At 36.2% G+C, this 25,737-nt stretch overlaps 1 protein-coding gene across 1 annotated transcript; it reads left to right on the top strand.

The window, feature by feature from the left end:
* Positions 1-437: 437 nt before the first annotated feature.
* Positions 438-25,087, top strand: ahrrb (aryl-hydrocarbon receptor repressor b). Its single transcript, XM_067453314.1, has 9 exons — positions 438-570; positions 731-847; positions 1,734-1,915; positions 18,103-18,200; positions 18,342-18,431; positions 20,116-20,221; positions 20,472-20,605; positions 22,750-22,934; positions 24,115-25,087. Exons 2-9 carry the CDS (start codon positions 786-788, stop codon positions 24,989-24,991), a joined length of 1,734 nt encoding a protein of 577 aa, XP_067309415.1. The 5' UTR covers positions 438-570; positions 731-785; the 3' UTR covers positions 24,992-25,087.
* Positions 25,088-25,737: the final 650 nt, after the last annotated feature.

Genomic DNA, 25,737 nt, shown 5'->3' with positions numbered 1-25,737 from the left:
TTAAAATTATAATATTAAAAATCTAAATTTAATCTTGCATTTATAAAAATGTAAGAATACATAATTCTTAAACGTGCAGTCGTATTACAAAATTGTACATAAGCCATACACAACACAAGGGTCTTAAAATATTTTAGTTGTATAGGCCTACATTTTTTTTTTTAAATATATTAATTTATTTTGATTTTATAGAGCTAATAAAACATTTGTAGGCTATGTTGTTCACCCTCTCTCACACTTATATTACATTATACATTTAATAAGATGAAACGTGTTCCTCTCTCTCCTCGATAACTTTGTCTTTAAAGAGTCTGTAAAGATTCGCTGGCCCAGTTCAGTTTTAGTTTGTTGGCGTCGCTTACAGTAAAACCGCTGTGCGTGCGTAAAGATGCTCGCGTGAGAAGATCCGCCACCTTAATCACGCGCTGGATGAGCGACTATAAAACATCTGCGCTTGTCTGATGTCGCTGTCATGTCAAGAGTTTATTCCATCTAATTGACATTCTGGATGATTTGTCTTCGTTTCAAATATTCTAGATCCTTCCAATCTTCGGCTATATGCGGGTTTTGGTAAGTTTTCACTTCGTATGTTCGCTAGGCTATATATTAGGCATAGGAATTGCCAATCTATGTTTTCTGTGAGGTAATATTTTTTTATCCGTTTTATTGTGTCTATTTGTTTACGCGTTCACGCCTGCTTAATTCCCGACTTTTTTTCCCACGTTTAAAGCTGTTTGCCAGAAACTAAAAGGCTAAAAGTGTTGATATTTTTGGACAAGTGAACAATGATTCCACCCGGAGACTGTCTGTATGCTGGAAGGAAAAGGAGAAAACCCGTTCAGAAACAGTTGAGTATTTCACTGGAAATATATTTTTTGTTATTGTTATTGACAAACTATCAATGCAAATGACAAAGAAAAAATAGAACAGAAAAAGTTGTCACTGATGTTAATTAATATTTAAATTAGTATTAGTAGTGGCAAAAAGTGTCCCAGTCGCCCTGAATGCCACAAGAAGTGACAATACATAAGGACCAATAATAATTGCATTACTCAATGCAATTATTATTGGTCCTTATGTATTGTCACTTCTTGTTCATTCCAAGGCTCTTTCTTTGACATAGGACTTTTCTAATTGTTCTTTTATTATTTACTAGTAGTATTATTAGTAATAATAATAAATGATGGGCTCTTTTTTATTGACAGTGTCAATACGAATAACAAACAATGCGGGAAAAGTCACTAATAATACTGATTATAATTCCTTAAATAACATGAAATGATAACACTATAATAAGGTCTCATTTGTTAACATTAGTTAATGAATTATTTAACATAAACTAATAATAAGCAATACATTTGTTACAGTATATATTAATCTTTGCTAATGTTTTTTTTTATAAAAAAACAGCTGTTCATTGTTTGTTCATGTTAGTTTACAGCTAATATTAACAAATAACTTCTGATTTTGACAATGTAGGCTATTAGTAAATGTTGAAATTAATAAAAGATAAATTCTGTAGAAGTAGCTATTGTTTATTCTAAGTTAATTTTAACTAATGAAACCTTATTGTAAAGTGTTACCCATTAATAATATTTATGTCATGTTCACATAAATAACATCTGTGTGTCATGCAGATTGCAAATGTGATGGAGTCTCTGTGCCATTTAGTGCTGTGGATATCACACAGGTTTGAAGTGTGCCATTAAACTCTAGTTAAACTTTTGTGTCAGGAAACCAGAGAAAGCAGGTCAGAATTCGAATCCGTCCAAGCGTCACCGCGACCGCCTGAATGCAGAGCTGGACCGTTTGGCGAGTCTGCTGCCCCTTAGTGCAGAAGTCATCTCCAAACTGGACAAACTCTCGGTGCTGAGACTAAGCGTCAGCTTCCTGCGAGTGAAGAGCTTTTTTCAAGGTAAGAAGGAACATTTCCTTGCTAAAAACTGTGAATTCCTACATTGCATCATACATTGGCCCACAAATGTTATTCATCCCGTTTCCACCGAAATTACCCGGAACAATTTGTCCCAGGAACTCTTTTTTTCCCCTCAGACCTGCTACTGTCTGTGTTTCCATCGTGGTCTAAGGTACCGCAAAGATTAGTCTGGTGACATAGGACTACGTGTGAGTCTTTTCAGGTTAACACTGAATTTCGTCATCTGCAAATAAACATAATAAAGCCTAGACCTTGTTGTCGGCCCATCAGTCATATTTTTTAAACTCCATTGTTGATTTGAAATGCAAACGACTCCCACTGCACGCACAACGACAGACTTTTAGGTTGAAATAAAATTATGCTTGAGCTCAACCAATCAGCTTGTTCAGCGGCCAAGTCCCACCCCAGAAAGTTCCTGAACTTTTAAAAAGGGTACTACCTTGCAAGAAGTTTTAAGGCGGAAATTTGTACCCGGAACTTTTAGACCCCAGTTTCTGCGGTCGAGAAACAGAGTACCACCCCAAAGTCCCTAGTTCCTGGGGAAAATTCCTGCGGTGGAAACACGGCTTTAGAATGCTTTAAAGGATACATAACACGGTTTCTAATCTTGAGTACCTACCTATACACATTTGATGCCGTTTCACTCACTGCCTGCGGTCCAGACACAGGGATCTTTTAATGCTGAGACCGCGCCATCTTTCAATTACAAACGGCAAAAAAAAAAAAAAACTTTCAGAAACTTACACGAATCCTGAAGGAGTGTATTTGGCACAGAAATACAGCGTCATACGTCAAACTTTTTTTAAACTTTGGCCATGTTTAGCATGAGAATGCAACTGTTTAATAGTGTAAATAAGTCAGAATGCATGAAATAGCATTAGACATCCCCTTTAAAATAAATGCTACTTTTTTTAAATTATCTAAATGACCTGACTTGACCATATTTGTGTTTTACTTAAGTATATGCTAAAACTGGATTTGTCTCTAGACTTTTTTTGTCTCCTTGCACATTTTTACATAATTGTCAGATTGTTGCATGGTCACTGTTTATGTGTTTTAATGTGTGTGTGTGTGTGTGTATGTATGTATATATATATATATATATATATATATATATATATATATATATATATATATATATATATATATATATATATATATATATATATATATATATATATATATATATATATATATATATATAAAAACAACGGTTTATGGAGCACATTTTCCACTGAATCTTCCCATGTTCCTTTATTTATTTTTTAGATCCTATTCTTAGTTTGCTTGTTAAATTATTTATATAACAGTTCATATTCTTAGTTTGCAAGTTAAATTATTTATAAAAACTAAAGTACAACTTTAGGAATTAGTTCACCTTAAACTGATTTGTATTCTAGTTTGTGGCGATGCTGACCAAACATGCTGGTAAATAGAAATGCATTTCTTCTGCCATTTTAAAATAATGTGTGTCATGGGATTTATTTCAGGAGGTGCTACATAAGGACATGTCCATGTGCAGCTGTATGTATGAGCACCCAGTGTAAAGTAGAGATTACCCTCTTGCTCTCACATACTGTTTGTTGTGACGCCGTTTTATTGCCAGATTGTTCAAATGGATCAGTGTTGAGCTGTTGTGTAGAGAGCTGGCAGTATTTGGGCATCTTTCAAATGTATCTGAACTCGTAAAGGTCACTTTGTTTATTCCTCTCCATTACTTTATCACCTAAAAAGGAAGGATGATAGATGTGTGCCCAGCATCATGTGCAATATGCAGTATTGGGGAAGCCTTTTTGAATCTGTTATTTCCAAAGCTAGTGATCATTTAAAGTCAAGTGTTAGTGTTGTAAAATTAATCTGTTATTTATCAGTTATAAAAAATTTAATTGCAGCTCTAGAAGACAACAGTGTCATTATTCAGATCTAAGTCAGTTCAGTAGTGATTAATTTGAACTAAATTCAGATTTAGTTTCAGGACAGTTCTGGGGCCAGTTGTATAAACCGCCACTAAGTGAAAGGGAGAGTTCACCCAAAAATTACAATTTTGTCATCATTTACTTACCTTCATGTTGTTCCAAACCTGTATTCATTTTTTTATTCGGATGAACGCAAAAAAAGACATTTTAAAGAATCCTGGTAACCAGACAGTTACCTGTCTGTAGCCATTGACTTCCATAGTATTTTAAAAGTATTGTTGCTCAACTGTGGTCACAAGTTCTGTCGTTATCACCATAGTTCAACCAGTCAGTGTTTGCTCAAACCATAGTTATATTCACAAATAGCATCGCAAAGTTGTGTGTTGAAATGACCGCTCTCGACCTCTGGTTAGAAGCATAGTTTCTTGTTTGCATTATATGTAAGGCTTATTAAATCCTTATCTTACCGTAGCAAAATAATCAAGCTGGCATTTAGTACAATTTATAATAATATACAAATTTCAATTATGGTTTTTAGTTTGTTAAGAAATGTGAAGTGCTGTTTTTGAACAGTGTCTTTGATTAAATCTGGAAGTAAATAACAGAAAAAATAACAGAGAAAAGAGATTTAGTCCTCAGATGCCATGTCTGTAATTTATGGTTGAAGGACAAATTTGCGACCAATGCGGTTTTCAGGAAACAGTCGTGACTTGTTTATTTCTTCAACGATGCATTGTGCTATGTTAGTTAAGCAGCCAGTTACGTTGAAACACACCCCAGATCCATTAGTAATTAGTCTGAGATAATTTGAACTAAATTAGTCTGAGATAATCAGTCTTGCTTTTCAAATTCAAATTAGAGCAGTCTATGTTTATGTGTAAGTGACTTAAAGTTATGAAGAAAAAAAATTAGATGACTAATTTGTAGGTGACAAGTTAGTCTAAGCAGTTTATGCAACCAGCCACTGCCTATGTGTTTCCAGGTGCCTTTGCACATGGTTTGTATGTTTGGGATTTTGGTTAGATGTCACAGAACCTGTTTTAGATAGTAAAATATACATAACTGTCATGAATACAGTCGTTTATAATGCATGATACGACCCTGAAAAGCTGGAACCGTCACAGATCTTGGTTTGTGCCGACCTTGATCTTTCAGTTCAAGTAAGATTGATGTGTGTATAATGTTCAAACATTGGCATTTTAACATTCATCTTCTCACGGCCATTTGCGTTTTTTGGTTTCCTCTCATTTTCGTCACCTTCATTCAAGCCGTAAATTATAGTCAAGGCCTTGACAGTGTAGAAATTTATCAGAAATTCTAGTCAGGTTTGGAGTTAAAATGTGAACTGGAATGCCATCAAAAAGGGTTTCATGGAAGAGTTTTCATTGTTATATGGGGGGGGGATTGCCTTGCAAAACTAAAGGTAGAATTGACTTATTTAATGTACAGTGATTTTATATTTTGCTAATGATTTTAAATAATTTTGATATAAATCTGTTAACAAACCTCATATTTATCTTTGTTTTTTCCCCATGTCTCCGTTCTTTCTTCTCCAAGAAAGCAATAAGAGATTTGTCAGAGATTTCAATATGAGCTCAAATATTTCTCCTCAAATTCTTCCAAGACCAAAGAATTAGAGCTGCTACTTTCATAGCTCTAAGATATATTATTATTCTGTCAACAATTGTAGCATTTGTGTCATGTTGTTCCAAACCAGTAAGACTCGCTTCCTTTTGTGGAACTGTCCTCCTTTTGAAAAATGTTGTCTTCCCTTCTTCCATCCCATTGGTTGTGCCTGACAGATATATCTAGATGATAAAACACTGCATTCTGTCTGCAACTATGTAACGCAGCAGTAAAATATAGTGACCTGGGTTTGGAAATATACTCAGTGACGCATAATGATAGTTGTCAAATGTCAACAGAGCTCTACTGCACTGTGTTGCCAAGTCTGCGTTTTTTTCCGTGGGTTGTTTTCCATGTCAACGGGTTAAAACGACTTCAATTATGTGACCCAGGAATGCAAATTTTAGCTGGCAACCTTGCCAAAATAACACACATTTTACCCCCCAAACGGCATTTTTTTTTTTGAGTAGTTCTTGAAAAAGAAATCTGATTATGTAACTTGCATTGTAAAGCGTTACCCCTAACACTGCTGCTAGGGTTGCCACCCGTCCCGTGAAATACGGAATCGTCCCGTATTTTCAGGAAAAATGACGCGATTTGTCCCGTATTTTACGTAGGTCCACCCGCATTGTGTGAAGACACGTCCTATTCTGCCCCTAATTGGGTCGCTGCCGTTGTTGGTTTGTTTGATTGGTTTGTTTCAGGTTCACGGGCCGTGAATCACGGCCAATCAGAGTCAGAAGACGAGGGGACCCCGCCTCGCCGGTTCTTTTCTATATGGGCAGAATCCATTTGAAACGATGGCGGAGGCAGGTCCAAATACCCTATATCAAAATAATTTTTTGATTGATAACGTTAGATTTCATATGCTGCCTATTAAGAAACAATGTTAATAATGTAGGCTATAATGATGTTATGGTATGATTTGTTTATTAAGGTTAAGTTGTACAGTCAGACACAAGCATTACTTTAATAAGAGATAAGATATATATACATATTTAATCAAAATAGGACCTTTTAGGAATAAAATAAACAACTATTTGTTATGCTTAACAAATTTAAATAATTGCATCATCCAATACTATAGAATTAACAGACTATATAAAAACGGAATAATACATAAATATATTTACTTAACTTACCAAAAATAAAAATGTTATGTGTTTTATTAAAATAAGAAATGATTTTATATGTAGACATTATATTATTTACAGTTATTTAGGTGTGGTTTCACTGTTTGGATGGTGTTACTGCAACAATGACAAATATTTTAGTCAAAATCTTTGTTCACAACACTATAAAATTACTCAAGTTAATTTGCAATTTCTTATCCTACTCCCCTCTAGGTTACAGCAGCTGAGTTTGTTTTTCATTGTCATAGCTGTGTATTATACTGAGTGCATCTGTTCACACTGATTTCAATAGCAGATATCCTATATTATAATGTTCATTGGTATCAATCTTAATATATATACAAATTATGAAAACACGTTTTAAGTTATGATATACGACCACTGCACTGGCACACCATCGGGACTGTGGTCACCGTGGCCCCAAGGGGTGTGGCCACCGCTGCGGCAGGCATCCCTTATTTTTCTGTATTGAAGGTGGCAACCCTAACTGCTGCTCATGCTTGCTAATGCAAATCTCCCCATTATCGCTCAAATTTAGGATTAGTGATTTAAAACAAAAGTATTAAACTTAAGTGTATAACTTGTCCTACATCATTTTAAATCATGAGCATAGGATCTTGTTCCTGTTTTATACCCTTCTTATTTTTGTGTAAGTGAAGTTACTAAGAGTGACACTAAGGAAGTGTTTAATGATAGCAAAGATTCACCCAATGCAGTGTGTCGGTTTGCCAATGCAGCTGCTTCCAGTTTCAGCAGCTTCTTGTTACTGGAAACACTGCATTAGACACACACATGCGCTCAAAACCGGCTCACAGAGGGTCCTACTAAGATTGGGAGCTGCATACACTAAATGATAATGTAGTGATCATGAGCTTGATACTTCACTCGATTTTGTTTTATCAGTTGAGATGTCAATTAAGTTTACAGAAATGTGCATTTTTTATACTGTAAATTAATAGGATGCAGATAATTCATGAACCTCTTAACTAACATCCTCCATTCAAAATTATTATTATTAATTTCAGTGCTGTGTATAAGGTGCAGTTGAGTTTTTTAATAATCTTTACATAATTAAATGATTATTGCAAACAGTGATAGATTTATTTTGGGTTTAAAACAGCATGAATTACAATTTTTGGTTTAACTATATTTCTTAAAAATAATATAAAAACCTATTTTGGCCTTTTATTTCATAAATTAATTTGACCACCAGTAGCTGTTTTGATCTTTTTTTATCAGAAAACAAGATGCATGCTGAGACACTCAGAAGTTTTATGAAGCAGCCTTTAATTTGAGTCTAAAACCTGAGCTTAAATATTTAACACTATTTTAAGCACTATTGTTTCCTTTATGAAATGTTAATCCACTTGAAAAGTTAGTTCCAGTGTGTGAATAACAACTTAAACTGCACATGAGGGAGTAATTGAGATCCACAAAGAGAGAGCAAGATAGTGTGTGGGATGTTGAAGTGAAGAGGGTTATGGGTAACGAATGCTCCACTGGCTCCTAGGGAGCGTTTGCGTGACAGCAGCCTGGCAAAGTCCCCGTCCTGAGAAAAGCAGTAAGAGGGGGAAGATGCAGATCAGCTTTGATTCTTGTTTAGGTCATTCACAATTCACTTTTAGTGGCCACATATGAATGTTTGATTCAATCACTTTTCCAGTTATAGGCCAAGCTATGTTCAGAAATCTGCTTTGTCTTTTTTTAATCTTCTTTGTATTTTTTGAGTTAATTGGAAAAAATATTGTGTCAAATGTGTTTACATTATTGTACTTCACATTTGTAAATGTCTCTTCACCTCAGTTGTTTCAAATTATACAATGTAGATGACTTTATAGTTTAATTTTCCCCATTTTTGAAAGATTTGGAAAATAAGTTAATGTTTCCAACACTAGTTTCCAAATGTTCAGCCCCAAAGATTGTTTTGCTTGCATGGTTATGAGAGCTTTCAGTTGTTTCATTTAAATATGAGCCTTTTCTTCAGAATAATTTTTTTATTATTATTTTTTATTGCTTTGGCTTAAAAAATGGATGCACATGACTAAATATAAAACTATGCACACTGCCGTTCAACATTTTGAAAAGTCTTTATGCTAATTAATTTTTTACATTAAAAAAAATACATTAAAAGCAGTATTATTGTGAAATATTATTGCACTCTGAATATATTTTAAAATGTAATTTACTCCTGTGAAAATTACTAAAAAAAATATAAAAAAATACTCACTTCTGAATGGTAGTGTGTAATTTTATATGTATGATATTTGGAACCAGGGCTGTGCACAGACATTTTAAGGGGCATTGGCCCAAACCAAAAAGGGGGCACTGTAAGGGGGTTAAAGGGTTAGTTCACCCAAAAATGAAATTGATGTCATTATTGACTCACCCTAATGTTGTTCCACACCCGTAAGGCCGGGGACACACTGCAAGCGTGCTGTGAGCGTCTCGGCTGCGTGGCATGTCTGTTTTTATTACTGCTCCCATGTTAACCGGTTAGAGCTTGCACACTGCCTGCGTGACACGTCCGGCGTGGAAAACGCGTGCATGCTTGAACGGTCATGAATCAGGGGATTGATTCATAATTCGGATCACCCATGACACATGATTCGAATCATGAATCAATACGATCATTCATAAACCTTTGAATCTTTATTTGAGGATTGAAAACCAAACCGGAAGAGAAGATAATGCTGAATAAAGTTGTAGTTTTTGTATTTTTTGGACCAAAATATATCTTCGATGCTTCAAGAAATTCTAATGAACCCACTGATGTCACATATGGACTACTTTGATGATGTTTTAATTCCCTTTCTGGACATGAACCGTATGGTGTGCATACACTTGGATACGCTCTTGGACTAAATATAAAATGTCTTAAACTGTGTTCTGAAGATGAACGGAAGTCTTGCGGGTGTGGAATAACATTAGGGTGAGTCATTAATGACAAATTTCATTTTTGGGTGAACTAATTTAATATAGAGAATGAATAAAAAACATTTTACAATCACATTGTAAATACAATTGTTAGGCTTTAGTGCTAATTAATTTGTTGTAATTATGCTTTCAAAAAGTTGATTCTGCGTTAATTTTATCTATTTTTATTGGAGATTTGAGTAGCAAATGAGAATCACTAAAATTATTGCATATATTTTGAGACAAAGGTCTTGTTTATGATTTTTGTTCAAAGTAAATAAAGCAACAGTTTTTCAATAACAGAATATGTAAAATTATGGTATTTAAAAGGCATATTTAAACAGCAGCTGACTTTACCATTTGTTTACATGACATGGCTAAGATTCAGATGGTAAATATCATATATTAAGTTGGGTGTCCACCTTAGAGATAATCATCATATTTATAATAAAAATATGATAATAATCATATCATAATACAAATATATTGTTGTTACTACTGTAAAACTTTATTAAATTATTATGGGATCCCATTCATTTAATGTTGTCAGATTATTTACTTAATATAGTTCTGTAGTTTCTGTATTTTAAAAATATTTTTGTTAACATTTTAATATTTACTGAATAATAATGAATTTTTATTTATCAAAATAAACAGAAAACACTGCAAACTTTGTTAAAGAGAGAGACTTTTGCACGAGAGAGAACTCTCGTTCATGCGGTTGCCAGATTTCAGTCATTTAAATCCTCCAAACAGAGTTTTTCTGTGAAAAGAACACATCCGGTGTTTTACCTAAACATGTCCAGTCTGGCAACCATATGCACGCGAGCAGATGATCTGAAAACACCAATAAACAAGCAATCTCCATTTGAGATGTTCTGCTTAAAGTGTCATTCAGTCTACTATTTAGACTTGACTTTTTTCGTTAACGATATTCCATGTTTATATAACGTTTGTCACAATGTAGGCTACGCAGTGACTGTGATGTACTCTGAACAAGCATGCAAAAACATCATAGGCCTACTTCAATTCTCAAAAATCTAAATATATAACATATATTTTTACAAAATGAATAGCCTTGTCAAATGACTGTTGTTTTAACTTATATGGTGGAAAAGGTGACGTTTGCTAGAAGGATCGAGTGAACGATCTGTAAGCAACATATCTACGGTTGTATTTTGTAATATAATATTACCCTTTGTCATTAGACACACTATTTTAGTTTTGTATGGTACTTGGTGTACTAGCATCTTGCGTTATCTAGACAATGCGGTCTCTCTAAGAAACTTTCAATGTAATCAGAAATTGTTTAAACAGCTAGTCAATAAGTGGATAAATCACTACGTACTGCTTGCAGGAATACAGTCGCCCCTTTCTTCAGTTTAAGACGCTGAGCGAAGCTTGCTTGAAATTGGCCGAACAAACAAACGATTTGTTGTGGTATCCGATTAAAATAAACCTCAACCATGACTGTTGACATATGACAACAGTCCCTGCACAGCTGACATTTTTGCTATCCTTAAGTGTCTTTACCTATAGTCTCAATGATTCGGCTGTGTCAGTTCCGCCTGACAATGAACATGTTCGGACAGATGCAAATGTTGGGGGCGTGCATATAAATGATCCCCAACGCTTGCGTCACGTTTGGGTTTATGTTGAGAAGCACACTTTTTTCCGTTGTGTTTTTGATTTACGAGATTTACATAAGAAGTAGGAGGCAATGGTGTTTGAGACTCACAGTATGTGAGGTCCATGTACTGAACTCTTATTATTTCACTATGGCAAGGTTAATTCAATTTTTCATTCTAGGGCACCTTTAAAAAAAAAAAAAATATATATATATATATATATATATATATAATATATAATGTAGAAATTGAATTATGATGAATTTGCCATCAGTTAGTTGGATGACAACATCAGGGCTGATTGGTCTTCATGATGGAAGGATGTTGTCTCTGGTGCCCTTCTATACTGAGCGTTTAGTATCGTGCTCCAGAGAAATCACTGTTGTTCAGGCATTTGGCAGCCTCCAGACCCTCTTTGGCATATTCTTCTTGCGTGCAAATCAGGAAAATTCCATCTCTGTCCTGGAAACATTCCTCTGTTTGTTTTCATCATGTGAGAATGTGTGCTAGAAGCTGATAAATGATCCAAGCGTTCAGCATCATGCATGTGCGTGAGTCTCCAAACATCTGTTTTAGCATGGGATTGAGGATTTTCCCCTCCCTATACTCTGATCTTAGTTATACCTCGAAACAGTATTTTATCTATGTTTATGTTGTTCTGTATGAGCATATGATCCATTTGGAGTTGCTTATTTCGCTTATAATGCTAGTATTATGTTTTCTGTCACCATTCAAACAGCTATATTTTCACCAAAATGCAAAGTGCAGCAAAGAAAACTATTTCTGAAGAGATTTGTTGTCAACATCAAAACCTCTCAGTAGGAACATTAGGGTTTGTGTTTGTTGGCAACCGGAAGGCGGTTCCTCTGAGTCCACACATAATGTCGTGCGAACGACTGGTAAAAATGTCCCAGATACATAAAGGAGTTTGCCGTTAAGCTTGTTCTGTTGCTTTACAACTGTAATAATGTCTGCATGACAGTGCTTTTGCCAAATCCTTTTTTTCCTTCTTCTTTTTATGCCTGTTTTGCAGCTTGGAGACAGACTATCAGAGATGTTTAAAAACATTTACTAAATAAATAACATTTTTCAGTTTTCTGTGCTTTGTGTTATTTATTATATATACTATTTAGGGATTGGCATTCCTGGAAAAAGATTCACAATCAATATGCAATGCTCAATAAAAACAGAATTTATGATAACAGTCATGTAAATCAAGACTGTTTTGTGAATAATACTGCAAACGGTGCCGTGTGCCAGCAGTCTAATCTGCATGATCTCATGCTAAGACTGTTTCCAAACACGGGTGTCTCTCACGCCACAGCCATTAGTTCACAAAAGGCACAAGTTGACCCCTCTTTGGCAAGGTTAACCCAAGTTCAGTTGAAGCCATTTTCATTAGTGCTGCTAGTGATGTGAAATAATCTGCCATCGGAGTGCATGTGCCTCTGCAGTGCTCTGTTATGTTTGTGGCATGTGACCAATTGACTGGAAAACAATTTAAATGAATTCTTAAGTGAAGACAGACTGACAGAAAGTTATACACACACATTACTATTCAAATGTTTCGGGTCAGTAAGCTGCTTATTTTGGGGAAGCAATTCATACTTTAATTCAACAAAGAAGGTGGCCTTAAAGTAATTAAAAGTGACAGTAAAGACATTTATAATGTTACAGAATATAGCGAAGTTATTTTAAATCGTAATCATATTTTACAATACTGTTTTTACTCTAGTTTTGTTCAAATAAATGTTGCCTTGGGGATCATTCAGGATTATCACAAAAAAATAATAATAATCATACTCACCCCAAATGACAGACGGATAGATATATAGACAGACAGACAGACAATAGATAGATAGACAGGCAAACACTAGATAGACAGACAGAGAGATGATGGATAGACAGACACAGAATATATATTTTGTGTGTGTATATATATATATATATATATATATATATATATATACATACAATAGATGGGTAGATATACAGACCGACAGTTAGTTTGGGCAGTTTTGATTTGTTTAAATTGAATGTTGGCCATTTAAGAGCCTGTAGCAGGGTTTGCGTGACTAGTACACCAAAGCCTGACCTCAGAGGGACGCCAGTGAAAATGATCTATTGATCTGTCCATCAAAGCTCAAGAGACCAGTAATGCTCAAAAGAGTTTACTATAAAATCCATCCTCCTTCTCTTGCCTGCTCTTCCTCCAACACGCGCGTATACATATCGGGTGAAGTTAGTGTATGTAACTTGTTTACTACATTCCTTACACTGCAGTTATGAATATGTATTGGATAGGGGAGGGGATGAAGTAATCTTTCTGAGTGAATTCTCTTATTTAATATTTTCAGTTTTTATGATTCGCTGTGGCGACCCCTAAAGGGAAAAGCCGGAAGAAGAAGAAGAATACTCTGTATACAAAAACACACTAGTAAATAATGAAAAACACTAGGAAAAAAATAATACATTTTTCTTTCTTTTTTTCAAAATTAAAAATATTAATTTAATCATGTGTTTTCATGAAGTCATGTTTCTGAGATTATATTTACTTTTCTTTTATACGAGAAATGTCATTCGATACTTTTAGCACTTTTTAAATGTGCTGTAATGAGAGGGATGTTGTTATTTTTAATGTTTTGCTGCTGAGTTGCTGTTGCAGTTGTCATCAGTGCATTTGTAATTAGCAGTGTTGGGCAAGCTTGGAAAATGTAGAGAGCTAAGCTACCAGTTACTCTACATTAAATTAAGCTTCACTACACTAAAGCTCCCCCCCGGGAAATGTAGCAAGCTAAGCTACAGCAACTTGTCAAAAGTAGTTTACTACATCTAAGCTACTTTTTATTTAATTTTATATTGAACCAACTCCATTCATATCAATGCTATCTTGGTGATCAATAAAAGTCAAGCATATAGACATGCATACTTTTTCAGTTATTCAAAAACTTTCCGAAATCAATTTGGCAACAAAAACATATGATCCATAATATTAACAAAACCAGGTGTTGAGAGAGAGTGTGTGTGTGTGTGTGTGTGTGTGTGTGTGTGTGTGTGTGTGTGTGTGTGTGTGTGTGTGTGTGTGTGTGTGTGTGTGTGTGTGTGTGTGTTCATCTGTTGTGTATGAAATGCATACGCACCAGTGTGTTTGCATTTATGCTCAATTTAGACTTGGGCACATTTGCAGGACAAACTGTAAGTTAATTTACAAGAGGTGTTTATTCAAGAGACACAATAGATCAGTTTCCCCTTTGTCACCTAGCGGACGATACGTGTGCTACAGCGAATTGAGCGCTCGGGAAAAAAAACGTCAACTAGATCCCGTCTTTCCGCGCTCAATGCCAAAGGATTACTTTGAAAGGCTTGCGCGCATCTGTGCATGTCTGCGGGAGGCAGAAAGGAATGTAGAAAGTGAAGTATATCTGCGACTCAACAGTTGTGTTTCCAATTTGAGCTTGATCCTCAGAAATGCTTGGGGAAATGTAACGTTAGCTTGTTGTGGACACTACCGCACTACTTGATCAACAAAAGAGCTTTGCTACTGAAAAGCTATTTCATTAAAAAAAAAACGGTGACGCTACCACCAAGCTACTGAAAAATTTAGTTAAGCTAGTAGCGTCACTACTTGTAGCGACGCTACTGCCCAACACTGGTAATTTGTTTGTCAAAAAATAAATACATTACATTGCTAAAAGTATTGGGACAAATACTTTTAAAATACGCACCAAATTTACAAATACGCGCCAAATTTCTGAATTCAGGTGTTCCAATTCCATGACCACATGTGAATTACAAACAAGCACTAGACATGCAGATGCTTCTACAAACATTTGTGAAAGAATGGGTCGCTCTCAGGAGCTCAGGATTCCAGTGTGGTACCGTGATAGGTTGTCACCTGTGCAAAAAGTCCATTTGTGAAATTTACTAAATATTCAGTGCTCAACTGTTAGTGGTATTATAACAAAGTGGTAGCAGTTGGCAACAACAGAAACTCAGCTACGAAGTGGCAGGCCACATAAAACAGTGCGCAGAAGTCAATAACTTCAGACCCCAAACTTTGTTTGGTCTTCAGATTAGCTCAAGAACAGTGTGTAGAGAGCTTCATGGAATGGGTTACCATAGCCGAGCAGCTCATCCAAGCCTTACATCACCAAGTGCAATGCAGTGTTGGATGCAGTGGCGTAAACACACCACCAGTGGACTCTAGAGCAGCAGAGACATGTTCTCTGGAGTGGCGAATCACGCTTATCTTTCTGGCAATCTGATGGACGAATCTAGGTTTGGCGGTTGCCCGGAGAACAGTACTTGCCTGACTGCATTGTGCCAAGTGGAAAGTTTGGTGGAGGGGGGATTATGATGTGTGTTGTTTTTCAGCAGTTGGGCTTGGCCCCTTAGTTCCAGTAAAAGGAACTCGTAATGCTTCAGTATACCTAGACATTTTGGACAATTTCATGCTCCCAACTTTGTGAGAACAGTTTGGGGATCGCCCCTTCCCGTTCCAACATGACTGCGCACCATTGCACAAAGCATGGTCCATAAAGTCGTGGATGAGCAAGTTTGGTGTGGAGGAACTGAACTAGCCTGCACCCTGGTTGAGTCCTGACCTCAACCCAATAGAACACTTTTGGGATGAATGAGAGCGGGGATCTATCACATTAATTGATATTTATTAATCCAAACAATTAAAGATTGTTTTAAATTTTTTGTGTACAACCTAATTAATATCTAGTTAAAGGAGTACTTCAGAACTGGGAAGATGAATCTGTATTTAAACTGGGTCATTAATGTAGTAGAAATGTTAAATTATTTTTGAATTTGGTGCTTTCTAGACTGAGAAAAGACAGATCTTTTATCTCATGGGGATGAAAGACAATAATTCCCAGAATGCTTTATGTCCTACGAGACCGCTCCCAAAGCCACCGCTACTGAATCACTGATCACTTTCCCACTGCATTCATCTTCATAAAATCAGTTCAGTTAGAGAACAGACACTACAATTAAAAACTGAACGTGTCTGTTCAATATAATGTGATTTAGCCGCTGAGGCAGTGTCACAGCACAAACACAGCAGGAGTCAGATTACATTTAGCCGTGATGAATGAGCTGAAAGAGCTCTCGTGATGAGAGCTGAGGTAATCCCGACTACACTCGCGGCATATACATTCACAGTGCATGTTCATTCTGGCGCATTTTCAGTTCAGGAGCACGATCGTTTGAATATACTCCAAGGTTTCTACTGTTAGAAGGCCATATGCTAATCGCTTAAGTAACCCTTTAAGCCTTTTTTGTCACTCCATGACAATAAACATAAATATGAATAATGTTTTGTGGACCCCATTAACTTAGACAAAAAGTTAAAACATTCTTCAAAAATCTTCGACATGATGTGAATAAACGAAAAGCTTGAACTTCATTTAGAGCTTTTTTGAGAGACGTTGAGCAAGGAACAAAGTTAAAAGTAAGATGGGAAAAAGTTACAGAGTGAGTCCATTCTTTACTACATAATATAGCTAGCACACAAACACACATCTGCTCGTAAATCTAACCTCAATTGTCAAGAGCAGATCTGTTTTTTATTTCCATCCCCTCATCAAAACAGCCCAGTTATGAGATGGGCTGTTCTAAAAGCCATTTCTGCCATTTTGTGAATAAGTAACTCATCCACCTGCAGATTGTTCACTTGTTTGGCTGCAGTAAATGAATGGAGAACTAGTCTTTGGAGAGAGATGCTGGAGTTTTCCATCATGTTAGTGAGCACACTTGGGATCATGTTTGCCTTAAATCAAATTACAGCCTTGACGTTATTGAATTTCATTGTGCGACAGTTAATTTACGGATACTATAGATAAGAATGAGAGAGTGCCGTACATGGAATCATACCTGTCTCCATGAATTGTCCATGATTACTCTTATAAAACAGAATTTTTTCCCTGGTGTAAACTCTAAAAGTAAATAAATCTAAAGATTTCCGGAGAAGATCCGGAGCTGAAATTTTCCCTAAAAAATAGCTGTAAGCGGCCAACTGGACCATCTGACTAGTGAGAAATCGCAGATAGGAAAGTTTAGAACTTATTTCAGACCACATATCTGATAACTTTTAATAATTTATTTAAATGTATTTATAATATAATTTATGATCATATTAAATCTACAGTGGTCAGAGAAACATCTCTCCACCAGGAGAGCTTAAAATGATGGACAAATGAATGTGCTTATGTCAGTGTAAAATGGCTGCCTATTAGAAAACAAGTTTGGTTTAAATACAGATTGTATGTATGGTATGTTTGATTAGTGGCTCAGTGGGTAGCACTGTCGCCAGGAGGGCTTTCTATCTTTGCATCTTCGAGTTTGATCTTCTCCCTGTGTTTGCGTGGGTTTCCTCCAGGTGCTCCGGTTTCCCCCACACAGTCCAAAGATATGCTGTATAGGTGAATTGGAGATGCTAAATTGTCCATAGGCGTGTATGTGTGAGTCCCAAGCCATACAATGAGGTGGGTTGAGGAAAGATCTGGCGACCTACCCAAGAAAAATCAATGCCAAGATGATTAATTGACATCCTATAGAATCACCAAGAGTTGTAAATGACTGAAATGGTTAATGAATAAATGGCTCACACTTTTTAGTTATCTTCTTTGCTTTGCTGTTCATGAAGTGCCCATTAAAATAACTAAATAAGAATATATATATATATATATCTTAGCACAGATAACAAAGAGCACTTGGGTTATTTGCCACAAGAAATACATTGCTTTGGATCATTTTCAACCAGTTGTGAAATTGGGAAAGTGCATCCAAGATGGACTGGCTAAGAGCCAATGAAGAAGAATGATCAGTGTATTTGCTCTTATGAAGCATTAATTGTCTTGGTTTTCTTATTTTTTTATTTTAATTAATGTTTATATTAGCATGATTTGATATCAGAATTATGTTTCCCTGTGACATCCTCACAGCGGTCCATGAGAAAGAAAATCACAGCAGTGATACTTCAATCCCAGAGCACAGGAAAGAGATTCTGCCCCGTGTTGTAGAGAGTGACCTCCTCCTACAGGTGAGTTAGCCATGTAGTTTTCCTCTTAACATCCTTCACACCAGTTCAGAAATTGTTTATTGTCTGAAGTTTAAGGTTTAGTCATGTCATTCACATTGTGCAAATAATATTGATAATAGTCTGTTCTTTTGTGTCTTGTAGTCTCTCTCTGGATTTGCACTGGTCGTGAGCTCAGATGGTGTTATTTTCTATGCATCTTCTACTATCGTTGACTACCTGGGATTTCATCAGGTAATTATTATATTATATTATATTATATTATATTATATTATATTATATTATATTATATTATATTATATTATATTATATTATATTATATTATATTATATTATATTATATTATATTAATTATATTATATTATATTATATTATATTATATTATATTATATTATATTATATTATATTATATTAATTATATTATATTATATTATATTATATTATATTATATTATATTATATTATATTATATTAATTATATTATATTATATTATATTATATTATATTATATTATATTATATTATATTATATTATATTATATTACATTAATTATATTCCTTCGATTAAAATTTGATATTGCTTGTTTCCATTCTGCTGTGAATGTTAACTGCTCATATATTTTTTAAAATATTTTAATTTATTATTTAAGATGGAGGGTAAACAGTATGTGCATTAAGCTTTGATGTGTGAAGAAATTCAGTATGTTCCCAGTTACCCATTTTACCTTTTAAAACGAGTTCTCAAATAAAATTCCTCTATCATCAGAGAAATCTAAACAAAAAATCATGTGTGGTTATGTAAGAAATAACCATGCCATCTGTGCAGAATTATGTAATGTTATAGGCCTTCTCCACCAGAATGTGTAAAAATAGTTACGTTTTTTCACTCCTTGGCTAATTTAAGACTTTCTCACAGCCTTCAAAGAGCCAGGCTTCTTTGGCAAACAAACCTTTTCTTCCAAGGAGGAAATTTGATTGGATCCTCATTGAAACTGTGATAGTTTGTCATGAGATGGTTAGTCATCAAAGTGTGCAAAAAAAAAGCCTTGCATGTTCCACACTGAAAAGTTAAGGGAAAGTTGAATATTTTAGGCAGAGTTTGTTGTTTATGAACTAAGGATATGGTCGTGTGGGCTGGTATTTCAGGCTTTTGTTTTGTTGTTCTTCAGTGTAGAGACACGTCTGTCCTCATGCAAGCAGTGCTGGTGTCACGCAACCAACACATGGGGCTGTGAAAGCGGATTTGTGGCTTCAAGCATACATTATACATGAGAAAGCAGTTTGAGAATTTAATTTAATATAATGTGTATATATAGTTATTTTGGGGGGAGGGGGCTTTTTTATAAATTTTTTTGGCATTTTTGCCCTATGCCCCCGTTAATTTCCATGATGGCAGTGGTTGGGACTCTTATTCGAGCACAAGCGGGCAGTGGCCCCTTCTGTTCAGGTGAAACATGCAAAGGTCTCTACTGGCAACATGACCTAGGTTCCTATGAGCACAATAGTTCTGCATTATTCTCTGACATCTGAATGCTTATTAATAGAAACCGGAGCAAATGCACAATAATAATTGCATGAATGAGGAATACATTGACTATTTGTCAGGAAACCTCACACAATCTAAAACGCTTATGACATTTTTTTTTACCAGTTTAAGTGACAAAAAGGCTCTTAAGGGAAATTTTGATGAGTAATGTTTCTAATGTGGTTTAACATAAAACTGAATTAGACTTATAAACTTGTGGTGTTGACTGAGACATTTGGTCATTGCATTGTGTGTGGCTCATGCAACTGTGCACAGGTCAAGTGTCCAGGTCAACGCAGCAGCCGATAACACAAAACACACTTGATGTGGGAGCTAAAGCGCTTAAGAAATAAACACTTTCTGGTTTTGTGTTGTGTGCGTGATCTTTTCTGGCAGACAGACGTGATGCATCAGAAGGTCTTTGATTATATCCATGTGGCGGAGCGACAGGAATTTCGAAGGCAGCTCCACTGGGCAATGAACCCTGGCCAGCAAGACACTGGTGTGTGTATTATTACCATTAACCATATGTAAATACACTGCATATGACATCAGAAGACCGGAAGTTGGACTATTTAATAAAAATTTTATGGTGCTTTTGCATCTATTTTAAAGCTTATAAGCTCCAGCTGTCTCATTATAATTGCATGGAAAAGAGAGACTACACAGTATATTTCACTGCATGCATCTGTCATTACACACTGAGTCATGTGTTCCTGAACTACATCTTGTGTATGTGTGTGTTCTAATAGATGAGGATGTTGTGATGGGTCATTTGTATAGAGCAGAAGAGCCTGACGGAGTTACTCCTGAACTATCTCCGTTCCTTACTCGATGCTTCATCACTCGAGTACGCTGCCTGCTGGACAGCACCTCCGGCTTCCTGGTCAGTCATGAAATCACTCAATATATTCTACCTCAGTGGTTTAATGACCTGTTTCTTACTCTGTTCTGAAATCTCCGATTAAAATCGAGGTGAAATCAAAATTGAACTTTTTTAAAAAAATGAAATATTGCATCACAAACGTAGACTGTAAAAAAAGATGGATGACGCATCTTGACTCTATTCCATTGAAGTAAGTGAAGCCACCAGTATCGAAATATGGCGCTGACATCTTGGAGCTTGAGTCTGCGCAGTAGTACTAGCTACTGAGCATGAAGAGCTACGATATTAAAGGGGGGAGGGGGGGGTACTCAGTTTCAGTCAATCTCATGTCAATCTTGAGTACCTATAGAGTAGTATTGCATCCTTCATATCTCCGAAAAGTCTTTAGTTTTGTTATATTTATAAAAGAAATATAGGCTGTACCGAGTCTGTTTCCGGAAAAAAACGAGTGGCTGGAGGCGTATCGTGTGGGCGGAGCTAAAGCATGACGAATGCGCACAAAGCGGTGACGTTCTCAAGCGTGGAGAAGAAAACGGCTATCGATCAGATTCAACTAATACAGATATGATCCAGAATCAGATTCGGAGGCTGAAATAAATTGAACAGGAGAAACAGCAACAGCAGGACGTCCGTCACTGTTGTATGTACTGTATTTAGTGGCCTGTCAACATTTGTGTGGGTTTACTCACAGTTTATGAGGACGATTCGGTTTATGGACTATTGTATGCGACTAAACCTTAGCAGTAGCAAGCAAAACGGTTTTGCACGTCAGACTAGTGTAACGTTATACAGAGAACAACAATGGAGTAACCGTTTTGTGAGAACGCTAGGTTTATGTTTGGGTGGTTTTACAATAAAAAAACTGACACCTATAGTGGTCAGCTAAACAAATATATTTAAACACACACCATAGATCGCATGCTCCATTGGTAAATTAACTAACGTTGTACACGATCGTGCCGTTTACTGATGTTTACTCATGCGATGATAGCCAACAACAGACATTTGAAGCAGTTTTACTCACCGCCTGCTTCCAAAGCAGGACCGTGAACCTTTATCGTCCGCTTTATCGTCCGCTTTACCGCTCCATCAAAAACACACTTCTTTGGTAACTGTTGATTTCGTGAAGTCCTGTGACAGCAGTGACCGTAGAGATCCACTTTTGCGACACGATTAAAGCGCGATGTTGTGCCGCTTCCGTCATTTCTGCGTTCAAATCGGTTCAAATGCAGCGCTGCCTTCCCGGAATGCTGTGCTGAAGTGTTGAAGTCGCATAGGAATAGGAATGGGATAGGAATAAAATGAAGCGTGGTGGGACAGAAGTGTTGCACGGACGACTGGATCTGCACCCGAGAGAGTGTATATGGGCGTGCATTTCCTTTCTCGCTCTAGTCATGCACGCGCGCACCTTTTCGCGAGAAGAGCCCGTACGGCCCATACAAGGACCTTCCGCTCTATCGACGTCAAGCTGACCCATACTCGAAAAAAACTCTCCGAAACTTGTGAGAAACCGGAAGGAGTATTTTTGACACAGAAATACTCCATCAAACGTCCAACTTAGTTTTTGAAACTTTGTCTATGTTTAGGATGGGAATCCAAGTCTTTAACAGTGTAAAAAGATCAGTATGCATGAAACAGGATTTCTGCATTTAAAGCTTCAAACTCCTCCCAAAGGTCACAAAAATGTCCTTTGGTGCCTCAGTGGCTAATTCACTCAGAGAAGCTGTCAATCTCAGCTGTCAATTATAGTGTCACACCCAGTTCATATACCGTCAAATAACTAAAACCAAACTTATTTAATGAACAAACACTTGAACTAACATCAGCGTGATTAAAAATCAGAGCCTAAAATGACAGAAACCAGCTTTGGGAAAAAAAAAAATTCAAGTGTAATTTTATTTAGTTTGTCTATGTCCCATTACATTACATAGAGAGGGTTATGAACTATACTACATCCAACCACCTGGGGGTGATCGAAACGCTTGGCTTCCCTTTTCAAAACTTGTGTGGCATGTTTGGTAACAATAGTGTAGAAAAGACTATCGCAACTTCCATTTCATGCCAAAATAGGGGCCTCAGACCTTCCTAAATGTAACTGTTGCCACACGCTCTGTGCACTGAGTCTTTGCTCTCTTCTTCTATAGAACATGCAGTTCCAGGGCAGCCTGAAGTTCCTGCAGGGCCAGAGGAGGAAGACGGACTCTGGATCTTTGCTGCCGCCCCGGCTTGCTCTGTTTTGTGTGGCTGTTCCTCTAGTACTGCCCTCCATCACGGAGCTAAAGAGGAAGAGTATGATGATGAAGGGAAAACACAAAACCCCTGGCAGCAGGTACACATCTGTCTGTCTGCTTGTGCAGCTGCATTTTTGCTTACAATTATGAATTTGAAAAAAAAAAAATTTTTTTAAGCTAAATTAGTCAGTTACTGCATTTTATTGCATCATTGTTTTTAACTGCAGTCATAGCCCATTTTTATTTCATTTTATTTCAGGGTATTAAACAAGAAAATATATTTTTTCTTTTGAAACATATATTTTATATGTATCATTTTGATGATAGATTTTGAGAACAATCCTTTTTATTTGCTTTTATTTTATTAGACAAAAAAAGAATAACACAATAAAGTTAGCTTATTTCTATTATTGTCCTTGATGGTAAGCACAAACTTCACTCTGAAGGGAATCTGGTGTGACAGATTTACTAATTATTTCCACATTTGCAAAGTTTGCAATCAAAATTAAACATCCATACAATACACTACAAATCACTAAAACAACCTATTAACCATAACCAAATAATCTAATAACCAACGTTTACTTTCAAACTTTTGTAATTGGAATTGTGCACAGTAAGAAGTAAATCAGAAAGTAAAGAAAGTCAGTTTTGACTTGTAGTGCCAGGGTAGTTTGATAGTCACAGATGGTACCATTCAGTAGTTTGGAATCAGTAAGAAGTATATGCTTTTATTCAACAAAGATGTGAAGTGTCAAACTCGTCAAAATTATTTATAATATTACAAAGATTTTTATTTAAAATGAAATAATTCTGGGGGGAAAAACAGCTGATTTAATGATTTCTGAAGGATCATGTGACACTAAAGACTGGAGTAATGATGATTCATGATGAACATTCAGCTTTGATCACAGAATAAATTACATTTAAAAGAATATATTCAAATAGAAAACCCTCATTTTAAATTGTAATAATATTGTGTAATAATATTTCACAATATTACCATTTTACTGTACTTTTGATCAAATAAATGCAGCCTTGTTGAGCATAAGAGACTAAATGAAAGCATTTAAAAAAAATCTTACTGACCCCAAACTTTTGGACAGTACTGCATGATGATTACCATATCGATGATGTATATGGTTTTCACACAATTCTCAATCATGATAGTATCCAAAACCATGGAACTTTGTTAAGGACACAAAGATGTACACAAGACAAAATGTAATTTATGAGTAGAAAATGTCTTTTAATCAGTTTAACTTGTACTGTCTTTAGTGATAAAAGACGACGAGTTTCCTGCAGCTCATTTGCCAGTGAAGACTTGCTACGTGTTAACTGGACAAACACATCGGGTCATGATGATTCATGGTCTGCCCTGGACAACAGAAAGTACAGAGGAGAGAGCTGCAAAACCCAGGACGAGCCGCTCAACTTCTGTGTTTCCACTCAGGGCGTCTCTAGGTTGCAGGCTATTGATGCTTCTTGGAGCGCCCGCTGTCCTGTTGCCTTACGCACGGACTCCAGTGAAAACTGCCTACTACCTGGAAGCTTCTACAAACACGGCCATTCTGGAAAATTACAAAATGGTTGCAACGCAGATTTGCAGAAGATGGAGAGAAGGTGCATGATGCAGAGTGAATGTTTTAATATGATTCCTGAAGTGGCAATTAAGACAGAACAAGATTCCGACTCTGAAAATGTGTGTAGCACATACGGGACGCTCTGGCACCCTGAATATGCACAGGTGAAAACCGAGGCTGAATATTACGACTGCTATACTCCATATCAAAATGGCAAAGCTGCCGTCAATGCGCCTATCAGTGGACACAAGTATGTGTGTGCGGGAGTCAGCAGACCTCTTAAGTGTGTCCTGAACAAAGACCTGAATAACTCTGACACGCAGATCGGCAGTCAGGACACACATGTGTTTGCGAATGCCTCCACGGATCATAAAAGCTACATGCAGCATGATATCCGGCTGACGTACGAGTTCAGGAGTCGCAACCTGCTGCACACGATTAAACGAGAACCTGACGAGTCTCCACCTTGGTGTCATGATGTTAGTCAAGGGCATGTGCCGCAAAATATTACTTCAACTTGCACTGTAAATGCCATTCTACACAAAGCAAACCCATATGTGTACATGCAGTGAACATTTAACATTACTTCTCAGTTAGTGATAGTAGCTGCAAGGTGTTTTGATATTATCATCTTTCTATTCTTCTTTTCTTAGCAACATTGGTGCTTTTAATTCAGCCCACGTACAATCTTTTTTTTTTCTTTGTAGAAATGTAAGATTAAAATGTGAAAATCTCCTATTGGCTTACACTCAGAGAATGTTATGCATTTAAAATCCACCCGCATGGATGATTTCATTGTCATATTTGCATGATTTCTCACCACAAATCAAGACACCACGGCAACAACGAAGCAGCATTTTATTTATACCAAATCCTAAACCTATTTTTTTTCTGCCTTGCAAGCACTGTTTTTTCCCTCAGGACATACAAAACTAGTTAGAAAAGTTATTTTAGACAATTTAACCAGACTGTTTAACCAAATACAATAACTCAGGTTGTCTTCGGGTACATTTTTGAAAAGATGTTTTGTATTTAGTCAGTTTTATGTCATATTCATGTGGTAAAAGTGTGTGTACCGCAGACAAGTAAAGATGATTTCCCCAGTGAAAATATCTTTGTGTATTGCATTTTGTTTTTTACATGTTTTTCTTCAAGTGCACAAACATGCATTTACTTTTACTTCATGGAATTTTTCATTGATTTATTCATTCATATTGATCGTGTGTGTGTGTGTGTGTGTGTGTGTGTGTGTGTGTGTGTGTGTGTGTGTGTGTGTGTGTGTGTGTGTGTGTGTGTGTGTGTGTGTAAAAAGTCATGA

This window comes from Pseudorasbora parva, chromosome 9, assembly GCF_024679245.1.
Source record: "Pseudorasbora parva isolate DD20220531a chromosome 9, ASM2467924v1, whole genome shotgun sequence".
Lineage (NCBI taxonomy): Eukaryota > Metazoa > Chordata > Actinopteri > Cypriniformes > Gobionidae > Pseudorasbora > Pseudorasbora parva.
Note: the sequence above shows the minus strand (reverse complement) of the source record. Positions and strands in the feature narration are given on the sequence as shown.

Bases quoted from the DNA above. Each gene is read 5' to 3' on its own strand.
- ahrrb (XM_067453314.1), top strand. From the start codon at position 786: ATGATTCCACCCGGAGACTGTCTGTATGCTGGAAGGAAAAGGAGAAAA. The intron at 1,916-18,102 runs GTAAGAAGGAAC...ACATCCTCACAG, and splicing joins AGTGAAGAGCTTTTTTCAAG to CGGTCCATGAGAAAGAAAAT. The intron at 20,222-20,471 runs GTGTGTGTATTA...GTGTTCTAATAG, and splicing joins CCCTGGCCAGCAAGACACTG to ATGAGGATGTTGTGATGGGT.